This window comes from Solanum verrucosum, unplaced genomic scaffold (assembly GCF_900185275.1).
Source record: "Solanum verrucosum unplaced genomic scaffold, falcon-dt-bn FXZP01000238.1, whole genome shotgun sequence".
NCBI lineage: Eukaryota > Viridiplantae > Streptophyta > Magnoliopsida > Solanales > Solanaceae > Solanum > Solanum verrucosum.
Genome location: NW_026020630.1, coordinates 4,523,444 through 4,534,552, shown reverse-complemented (window position 1 = coordinate 4,534,552; position 11,109 = coordinate 4,523,444). Strand labels below are relative to the sequence as shown.

General features: G+C 33.6%; 2 protein-coding genes and 1 non-coding gene across 4 annotated transcripts; 1 reads left to right on the top strand and 2 right to left on the bottom strand.

Annotated features, from left to right (window-relative positions):
• Window positions 1–687: 687 nt before the first annotated feature.
• On the bottom strand, window positions 688–6,451 carry LOC125811660 (peptidyl-prolyl cis-trans isomerase CYP37, chloroplastic). Of its 2 annotated transcripts, none has more exons than XM_049491185.1 (12): window positions 6,249–6,451; window positions 5,064–5,324; window positions 4,868–4,957; window positions 4,335–4,430; window positions 3,876–3,983; window positions 3,509–3,558; window positions 3,052–3,154; window positions 2,506–2,559; window positions 1,746–1,904; window positions 1,530–1,652; window positions 1,383–1,432; window positions 688–1,281 (listed from the first exon to the last, which is right to left on the bottom strand). In XM_049491185.1, the coding sequence occupies exons 1-12, from the start codon at window positions 6,393–6,395 to the stop codon at window positions 1,167–1,169; spliced, it is 1,356 nt and encodes a 451-aa protein (XP_049347142.1). In that variant the 5' UTR covers window positions 6,396–6,451; the 3' UTR covers window positions 688–1,166. The 2 variants fall into 2 exon arrangements, with proteins under 2 accessions (XP_049347142.1, XP_049347143.1); XM_049491186.1 differs by having other exon boundaries at window positions 5,064–5,332; window positions 6,249–6,386.
• A 1,221-nt stretch (window positions 6,452–7,672) lies between these two features.
• Window positions 7,673–9,779, bottom strand: LOC125811662 (protein PLANT CADMIUM RESISTANCE 12-like). The gene is made up of 4 exons (XM_049491187.1): window positions 9,665–9,779; window positions 9,512–9,583; window positions 8,535–8,744; window positions 7,673–7,773 (listed from the first exon to the last, which is right to left on the bottom strand). The coding sequence occupies exons 1-4, from the start codon at window positions 9,741–9,743 to the stop codon at window positions 7,694–7,696; spliced, it is 441 nt and encodes a 146-aa protein (XP_049347144.1). The 5' UTR covers window positions 9,744–9,779; the 3' UTR covers window positions 7,673–7,693.
• An 826-nt stretch (window positions 9,780–10,605) lies between these two features.
• Window positions 10,606–10,729, top strand: LOC125811998 (U11 spliceosomal RNA). The gene has a single exon (XR_007441948.1). It is a non-coding gene; the product is annotated as a U11 spliceosomal RNA (small nuclear RNA).
• The last annotated feature ends 380 nt before the right edge of the window (window positions 10,730–11,109 follow it).

Here is an 11,109-nt window from a genome sequence, read left to right as displayed (position 1 = left end):
GTATTCAAGTCGTAGACTGGAGTTAAAGATACATTCAAAATTCAAATTGGAAGACAATTCAAAAGTTGACAAGTCAACATATGACTACTGGACTACCCGCTTATTGCCATGAATATAATCAATTCTTTAAAAATAAAAATAAAAAACTCAAATTTATTTTTAAAATATCTTCTTCTTTTTTTGCAACTTTTTAATTTTAATTTTTCACATAATATACTCAAGATCACAAAATAAAAAAAAAACATTTTTATAAGTTTTACTTATCTTTAATTTAAAATCACAAAAATTTAATCGTGTCAAAATCAGATAAATAAATTGAAACGGAAGGAGCGTTACTCCTCCTTTCTGGAAGCTTGCCAGGAAAGAAGTCAAAATATTCCAAATTGCTAAATTGCTTACAAACTACAAAGTCTCCCATACTCAAATGAATTGGTCAAAACACGTCTAAAATACCAACACCACTATAAAAAGTTGTATCTCAAAGTTAACAAATCCATCATTTTTTCTTCTTCTTATTATCATTCTTGAACAACAACACTTACCTCTTGTGTTCACATTTTCGAGATACAACTTCCGTCCTGTAACTCCTTCCCTCGATAGTCTTGAGTTATTTGAAAAAACTCGAACAAGGATATCAACATGGAGGTTCTCCTTTCCAATGAAACCAATATCACTGCAAAGTCACCACTTGTTAGCAGAACCAACAAGCCCGAGAAGAAATGTAGTAAGTTTCCAGCATCACCAAGGTTTCAACGGAGAGATTCATCACCACACATTACAAGACGCGTAGTGAGGACAACAGCAACAAGTCATTATAGTCTACGAAAACTTCATGGATCAGCTAACAAAGAGATCATAAAGAGAGCATTAACACCACCAGCTCGTCGACCAACTTTGAGATGGTTGGATTTTAAACCAACTCCAAGTCGACTTTGTAACATGTCTGCAGCATAGTTGTAGCTACTTGGATGTACAAAAGAAACTCAATATAACAGTTTTTTTATTTGTTTACTCTATAGTCTATAATATCCAATTTATTATCATCAGGAATCAAACATTTCATTTGTTCTGTTTTACAAGAAGCAGCATCCATATTTGGTACTAATAAATGATGAGCAACGAAGAATGACATGTTGAATTTTCAAAAAATTGAGGATATAATAAGGTTAGTTATCCTGTGGTGGTAAAACGAGGCGGTCTTGTCCTTCCACCAGCTTTGCAGATCGAATTATGTCACCAGTTTTGATCTGAGGAAGGATATCTCTCCCAACAGTTGTATATCTGTGAATCATAACACGAGTTATCATTAGAACGACTACAATCACCGATTTGTTGAAGATACAATAGGTTTTCATAGATAGCAGAGTTGCAAGAAACCATACCCGAAAACTGAAAATTGGCCCTCATCAAACGACAATCCTCCCAAGCCAGACTGAGAAACAACATATTGATTGGATAAGTTAGGTGGCAAAGAAAAGAATAACAAGAAGAAACAAAAGAATAGTCTATACTGATGAATTGCTACTTACATTTCTCTTATCATAAAGGTAGAAGAAGAACTGACTTGGTGATGAATTCTCGTCTGATACATCACTGTGAGCCATTGCAACTGCACCATAAACGGATAATGGAAGCACAGGCAGCTCCCCATCCTTCCGTAACCAAAGGAATAAACCATAAGCACAAGCACAATAGAAATAAACTCCAAAGATTGGTCTGTTATTATCCATGAAACATGTGGGTACCTGAATGCTTAATGTTGTTCTGTAAAGAGGCTCAAATTGTCCGGCTGGCTTGATTTCCAAGGGAACACTGTACCCGGTAGTCTTACCCACCTCGCTGTCTGAAAGAATTGCTTGGTTTGCACAAGTTAGCTTCATCCCATCATATGCCCCATCAACCACCTAAAGAATTATAGATTTGTTGTTACAAGACAAATCCTTATTCAAATAAATCTAAAGATGAGACGTCTTAAGAATGATGGTTTTCCATATTTTAGCACAGTGGCAAGTTAATAATCTAGAGCTACGGAAAGGAAACTATAAGCACATACTCTTCAAGTAAAGTAGTTATCAGGGCCCAGCAAAAAAGATGTGGGAAATGAAAGAAGAAAAAGCCACCTTTACGTGTCGACCATGCTTCAATTGAAGAAATACCTGAATTATGATCAATTTGTCTAACGGAAGTAGGAAGTCATCCTCAAAAGGGAAAGAAGGGAGAAATTATTGGAAGTTGTTAAGAGTCCCACATCAGTGTGGGATTGAGTTGTTTTCCTCCTTATATGGTCGTGGGCAATCCTTACTTCATGCCCTAGCTTTTGTAGTTGAGTTAGATCCAAAGTTCATTTCTTAATTACTGATATTAGAATGAAGCGGGCCTAAAATGGACCACAATTATATCAAGGATCATATGGCCATCCCTAACTAGTTTGGGATTGAGGCATAGTTATTGTTTTTGTTGTATAATGGGTACCTACAAGGATGATGTGAGATTTCACTACCTTACCAGTTTTGCGAAGTTTCCTGCAGTCAGTGGTGCTGAAAACCCATCTATAACAACCTGCATCATGTCATTATACAGTTAATACTTTTGTGTTCGACGAAATATCTATCTGAGGAATATTAGAAGTTATAATAGAAGAATATTAAAAACTCTTCTGGTGCAGGATCTATTATACAACAGAAATTGTCACTCCCTCAGAAAAGAAGAAGCAAATGTTTAATTGGGGAATACGTCATCATAAAAACGCAACACACTTTTATCTCAAAGCACGATATAGGACAGGTGGTTCAAAGAAAGAGAAAGAGAGGGTACAGCCATTTCAGGATTTGATTAAATTGCACTAATGTCTCCACGATGAAGCTATTGCATGAGATTATGACCATCAATGACAGGTTCAAGTCATTAGCAAATAACTTTCCAGAAGGATCAGTCTCTTAACTTAAAGGTCTTGATTGATGCTTAATCATCAAGTTCAGAACAAAGGATCAAACAAAGAAATGGGCAGTGCAAGATATTTTAACTGATTCTCAAGTAAAGGATTTAGCATACCTGAATTTTAGCAGTGCTTTTGGCTTCACCAGCAGATTCAGGAGAAAATGCTGAACCATCTACTTTCTCAACTGTAAATTCAACTATTCCTCTCCCTGTGAGCCTGACGCATTTAGTAGAAGAATATAACACAAACCATCTTCCTCAAAGAAATCATTAAGTAGTTATTTTAGCATGGTTGTTGTAACTTGAACACAGAGTGCTTTAAAAGGAACAGCCCAACTCAAGTTTTCCTACATAGCAATGCAATAATGTTGCTGCTGAAGTGATAAGAAACCATAATCTGAACATTTGGATATACAAAGGCACCATAAGTATCAAAATGGCACATTTACTATGCAAGATGTAATCATCCTCGGATTTAATAATCGATGTACGTACATGTTTGTCATTAAGCAACTCGCTTTTTAATAAGTAGAAATGCTATATTTAGAAGAGAAATCACAAGAGCCCTTACCTTGGGTATTTCAAGTACTGCTGAGGCAACAAAAATGATAACCCTGGGGCCTGTAGAGAGATTACGTCTTTGAGATATTGTTAACTACATCAAAAACTTTACATTGAAAATGTTATTGGAGAATGTATAATTGTGAAAATTGTAATGCATGAGAGATTTGGATAGTTTGAAGCTACGGGCTCTTTGCCTTCAAGCTTTATCCTTTGCTATATTCTTCAAAGCACAGTATCACTTCCTAAGGGCACAAGTCGAACCTTAGTACAATTTTTTTTTTCTTGTGAACTATTCAATCACAGTAACTGTACTTTCCATTACCGATTTGCCCCCTTTTCACCACAAAAGAATGTACAAAGGAGCTCATAAATACCTGTAACAACTCCAGCTGTGCAATAGTATCCAATGTAGATGCAAGACACGCGGATACTTTATCTGGATCTTTATCCTTTATGTACTGTAGAAGTTTCTGTAATCCACCCTGACAAGATAAAAAGAAAGTCATCTTGATTGCAGTAAGGTTTGTGTTTAAAGATATCATCTGTTCAGATAATTTATTAAGAAATTTAAGAAATCTGTGAGATAGCCAAAACATCAATCCTTGCGACCCTGACTGGTTGCATTGACATAATATCATACATTCAAGCATGATAAAGAGTATTACTGGAATATCATCATGCAAACTGGTAAATGTACTATCACAAGTGCATAAGATTTCACAAACTTCTGCAGCAAAACAATATTGTAAAGTAACAACAGATGTGCTCCTGCGTCAGATAGCCATCACTGATATGTACTTTTAAACTAAACAATCTAAGTTGTCTCATGTTACCTTTCCGTCTACAAGAGATGTGTACAAGACTGAACCCTCTTCTTTCAGTTCAGCTGGGATGCTAGCCAAGATGGATGCCTTTTCATCTGTTGCAATCTGAAGAGATATTGAAGCATTAGAAATATGTACTTAAAGACACAGAATAAGAGTGTTTGATAACTTCACATCCTTTCATTATAAGTGATTTCATTATTTGTTATTTGCAGAATCAAACAATCCGTCACAGTCAGTTAGCATGCAATGTTAACATCTTTGAGACTCTTTGAATTCTCTATACTATAACTCTGTTTGATGGATAGTTTAAAAGAAAAACATGAAAGGGAAGATTTCCTCCTTGTATCACAGGGTATCTTTCTGAAAAAAACACATAAATGAACAACTATTTTATTCTTGTTACTGTATGGAAATGGCCTGATATCCAACACGTCTGTTAGATGGCTGAGATCCATGTCGAAGAATGATTACCTTGCTAGAGGATCAATCATCAAGTGTCTTATATCTAGTTTGGTTGCAACAAAAATATCATGCAATACCTTAAGCGCTTTCTTCACATTACCCTCCATTGTTCCAAAAGGTTTTCGCTGTGGAATCCTGAGCAAGTATGAGATATCCTCAAGAGAATCCTGCGAGAAAATAAACGAGGAGTAGTGATACTTCATGACTTACTCTCTACACCACCAAATAGGAAAATAGTATATAAAATATATAGGCAGAACAAAATAAAACTACCTGTATAGTTTTCATATTTGTGTTGGCTGGGATAGCTCTTCTGAGAGCTAATTCTCCTGTTCTAGGGAGAGTTTTTGTTTCAGGGGAATAAAGCACTGCCTCAGCAGGAGAAATGGACAAATCTTGCAAACCATACAAAGGTATTGGAGATGCAATTTCAGTAAAGATAATGATCACCGCCATTAAACTCTGAAATTGCTTGACTGTACTCTCCAAATGTGTTGACAAAATGGAAGGAGCAGTTGGCCTCTTTGTCAATTCCTGCATGACTGAAAACCCATCAAGGAGCTGAGAGGGTTATAAAAATTGTATTTTGATCATTTTTGAAGCAACATTGAATAGTGAATACGAGTTCTCTAATAAGATGTTTATGCAGGTGCAAATATGTATGTGAGACGGAGAGACATACAGATCTCAACAGTTCTATTCGAGATAACGAAAAAAAGAAAAGATAAGCCCAAAATATGGTTTCAAATGCACTATGCTAGTGTCACAAGGCAAATCAGAAAAGCCATAGCTTATGTTACAGTTTGCATTTTCTTCATTAACTAATTTTATGGATACGTTTACCTTTGAAGACAAACTCCGCCTGTGTGAGTTCGTTCACATTGCAAGACTTACATTTGATGATCCAACAGTCGTTTTAATTTTTGGTAAGGATCAAACTTTAGAGGTGAACCAGCATTCTTTGCCCAAACTAAATATCAGAAAACAGTTCTGTTCGACTAGATACCGCGTTTAAGATAGAATAAAGACTATTGAAACTTACGATCTAAAACAAGTCTTACACATTTGTGTAGCTATAAATCATGCCATTAATTGTTAGATTGTTCCTCAATATGACAAAAAAATGATATTCTTTTCGATACAGACTAAAAAGGAAACGTGTCACATAAATTAAAACAAATAGAGTAATAAGTAAAATCATACAATCTAACTATTCATAATTCTATAATGAATGACACAAGGCACAATACATCTAGACACCTCAACTTGATCTCGTGGACAGTTAATGCTGACGTGGCACATAAATTTTGAAATGTATTTGGATGATTATTTTGTAAGTTGGAGTGATCGCTTGCTAGAGTGTCTGTTTATGTATTACGCCATTGCACAAAAGAATGATGAAATTTCAACAGAATTCACTCTTGAGAATATCTAAATTTTGAGCAGAATTGAACTAACCATGGAAGCATTCTTCTTTGAGGCAATGCGAGTGAGTGTAGCATAAATTGAGGAACGAAGTGGAAGATGATTACGGAAGAAAGCCTTATTTTGGAATAAATGGGTGAAATTTGGAGAGAAAATGGAAGAGGATAAAGGGGAAGCCATTGAAACAGAGTTGTAAGGTTCTATCCCTATCCTCTTTTATCTTTCTAGCCTATCTCTCTTTTCTCTCTCTCTCCTCTCCTTTTTTTCCCCCTTATTTTATATTTGTCGTGTTTGATTGCACAAATATAATTACACAGTTAAAATGATATTTAATTTAATTAATTATAAAAGGTAAAAGTATATATTTTGTAAGAACAATATATAGATAGCATGTTTGACAAAAAAATTAATATAGTAAAGGTGTCTGTTATAAATATAACGTCATAAAGTTAATATAACTACACATTTAAATTGATATTTAATTTAATTAATTATAAAAGCTAAAAATACATATTTTATAAGAACAACATGGAGGGTATGTTTGACAAGAGTTCATTTTGGGCATTTAGGACTAATTTACGAGAACTAGGCGATTTTCTCAGATTTTCGTGTATTAGCCCATGAATATTTTGGCGATATAACTTCCGGATAATTTCTTTGTGAAACCTTTACGGAATCCTCCGTAGGGAGTTAGGGGAGCAGTATATATAGTCTCGCAATTTTTAGAGTCCATTCTGGGCATTTAGAGGCAAATTTAAAGAAATTAGGCGATTTTCTCAATTTTTCATGTGTAACGCCCATGAATATTCTGGTGATATGGCTTCCGGACGAATTCTTTGTGAATCCTTTACGAAACCCTCTGTATGTAGTTGGTGGAGCAATACGTACATTCTTACAATTTTTAGAGTTCATTTCAGGCATTTAGGGGTCAATTTATAGGAATTAGACGATTTTTCAATTTTTCGTGTGTGTTAGCCCATGAATATTTTGGTGATATGGATTTCAGAAGATTTCTTAATGAGACCTTTATGTAACCCTCCGTAGAGAGTTGGGGGAGCAGTACATACAGTCACACAATTTTTAGAGTCCATTTTAGGCATTTAGGGGCCAATTTTTTTAGTTTTTAGTGTATATTAGCCCATGAATATTTTAGTGATAAGACTTTCGATCAATTTTTTTACAAAACCTTTATGAAACCCTCATGAGGGAGTCGAGGAAGCAATATGTGAAGCCTCACCATTTCTCGGACATATTTTTATGACATTTAGGAGCCATGGTAATCAGAGCGACATAGTTCTCAAAATTTCAAAATGAAGAGCTTTTAACAAAAATAAAACAAAATAGAAGTTGTGGCTAGCTAGATGAGGCAGGTTTATGTAGGGCTAGTTGAAAACAAAAAATCTACTACGTGAGACAGAGTAATTTAGGTTAAGCTTGAGTCTACTCCGATTTATTTTGTCCACCATCTCTACAAAAGCCTAGCGCATCATTTGTGGTTCAAAGAATGGAGGAACAGTTACCACTTGACTTCTCCAATTCTCTACATTTGCTTTCCAACCTATAGTCGTACCATCACCAAACAATCAAACAAGTTAGTAGGCATTTGAACATAAGTTTGATTAAAATTCAAAAAGAGAGAAGCATTTTTGAAGTTGAAATTAATATAAAGGTATTTGAACAAATATTTCACTTGAGAAAAAGTAAAAAGTTTTATGAGCCAAAAAAAAATATTTCATTTGAAAGACATATCGTAAAAAACAAATTAAAAAAATGAGTGCAATATATAATCAGGCAATGCTTTGAAAAATATTGTAAAAGGTATTTTTTACTAATCAAATAAATTAAGTCATTAATTATTAGTGAAAGACATTGTATAAGCTGATAATATTTTTGAAGGATCCGAATAATATATATATAGGTTGACATTGAAAATCAAAGTCCAAGTTATACTTATATCATATATGTGTTGTCGGCTTATGTTGTTTAGACTCTTTAAAAATAGTCAAGTGCGTATTAAATCCTCTAAAAATAGAATATTTTGAAAAGGTCCGACAAGAGTACGACAACATTTTTGAATAGTTCGAACTGCCAGCGCATATAACTTAAACTTTGCTCATCACTTCATGAAAGTTTAATTATTACTTATATTGTTCAGACTCTTCACAAATAATATTATCGGATGTGTGACAAATCTTTCAATAGTAATACATGTTTAAAAAATTCAACACAAATACATCAAGTATTATAGAAGCAATATAACAGTGTCAGTGCGTATAACTTAAACTCTGGTCTCGACTAGATGAAAGCTCAAGTAATTACCCATGGTGGGATCAGCTCCATGGAGTTTAAGTTCTCTATGCTCTTGGCAAATTGCACAAAAACAACAACATCCATGTACTATGTTATCTTTACATGTTTCCTTTGGCAAACCTAACAATTTTCTCAATTTGGATCTGTAATGAAATCCATAACCACCTTGGCACCCTATTGAGCACAGCAAGAAGTAAATTGTGGTTGCTGCTACACAAGCTGCAAAAAAAAGGAGGTAATTTCAAATTTCACATATAAAATTTCGATATTCTAGAGTTTTTTCAAGTTAAGTAATGTGGACTTATAACTCAAGTAGGGGCGTCAAGGTGGAGGTATATTTGGCCGTCCTTGAAAAGGGCGGGCTTGGTGGGCTAATCTCTGGCCTGCCCTATGGAAGCACATAGCTAAATCGCGAGGCTCAAGCAAAGGCATGGGCTTCTTGATCGATCTCTAAAGTGGGGCGGACTCTTTGAGGTTGATTTTACATGACAACGTTCTATAGTTTACCAAATTGAGTATCACATGATAGGATGCGCTCCAATATACCACCACCTTTTTGCTTTACTAGCTAGGTCTAATTATTTTTCACACAGATATTTTAATATACTAAATTTCACTTATAAAATTAAGAACTTCAGGACAATGACAATTTTATTAAAATAAGTAGATGATATTTCTAAAAATAAAGAGATTAATGCATCATTCTCCCCCATGGTGATGGGGCATATCCATAGCTGGCTAATGTAACCACTTAGTTTGGTGTCCAATATATATTTTGGAACTCTATTTTTGAATTTACGCTGGAAAATCTCACTTTAACGGTGATTCTTTAGCAAAGATGACCTATTCTTTGAGCTCGAATCTAAGATGTTAATTAAAAATGAAGAGGAGGTACTTACCACCTAAGATTTATGTTAAGTTTTCAACAACAAATATGCTGTATAATCTCACAAGCGGGATTGAAAAAAAAGGAAGACTAAACTTACATGTTTCTCCTTTTGATATAATCTCAGCATTCTCCCCCATGGTGATGCAAGGGAAAAAACAAGTAGTCACACCTTAAAAAAAAAAAGAATTATTTTAGAAATTGGAGTTTGCAATAATAATGAACACACACAAAATGCAAAATCAAACTATACAGTTTATAGGATCATTGAAGCAATCACAAAGACCACTTGACCATTGACCCTCCAATACATGCATCTCTGTTGATGGCATCTTGCAAAGCAAAAATAAAATAAAATGGAGGAGTAGAAAGGGTTATTTTCAAAATAATTATTTAGAATGTAAGATAGTTTTTGTTGGAATCTTGTCTTTATAATACATTAAGATCATAAAGAAGGTTTTAATTAATTAGGTCAAGATTTAATAGTGTATAAGCTACATTGTTTCTTTCCATATCTATTCTTATAGGTGCCTATAGCCAACTCTATTTTTTTTTTAAAATTCACCAAGTATTTGTTATCATACTGTCGTTTGACTAAATTCAAAATAAAATCAGGAGTAAACCGTTTTCTACCAAAAGCAACTTCATATCCAATAAGACTTAAATTCAAAATCTCGAACTAATGATGTACTTATCATTTGTAAAAAAAAAAAAAAAAAAACTACACACTTCTTATTTTTAGGTCTTATTGCGATGACTCTAGAAAGTACAGAATGAGGGACAACTAGAGAAGTAGGGTAGGTTTACATTAATGATATTTCTCTCTCAATTTCATTTCAATTTATTTAATCTTAGTCCATCTATATTTGCAAATAAATAACTTTATACATTTCATTTACTCTAAAGTCTAAACTAAAAAATCGCCAAACATTTTTAAGATCACAAGTACATTTTTAAGAACACATTTTAAATTTTTTAAAAATAGATCTAACCCCTGAATATGAAGTCATTTTTATTTAAAAAAACATGTTACCTAGAATTTTTCGACGTAAACTTTAATTTTGTCAGACCCTAATATAAATATTAAATAAAAAGAAAAATAATCCATTATACTCTCCCACATCGACAAGTGAGCAAAGTATGAAGGGAAGTAGATGAATATAAAATCAAAAGTTGTAACTCATTTGAAGACTTAAAAAGGGTCGGTTGGCTAAATATGCCACTCTTGCCTGCGTGGCGAGTGCTGTATGGCTATCAAGACATATGGCCGACATAATTTCTGGAACTCTATAGGGTTGGCTCCCTGGCCGACCCTCCATTTCAATATTAAAATTTTTAATTTTTGCCAATTTATAATTTGCTTCCTTAAAATAATTTGTGTTTAATTAATATATTTTAAAAATAAATTTGAACAGTAAGTATTATATAATTCATATATATTATTATATAGTATCAATATAAAATAATTATTTAGACATTAGAACTTCGACTACTTAACTTTGATTGAAATGTTCAATGTGTAAGATTAACAAAGAGAATTGAACTTGTACTTGTATTTGAATATTTCTATATGAGCAGGGCGTTAGTATGATATAATCGAGAAGTTCAGAAGTCATAATTTTCTATTATATGCGTTAGTATGATATAATTGAGAAGTTCAGAAGTCATAATTTTCTATTATATTTATATATGTAAGTC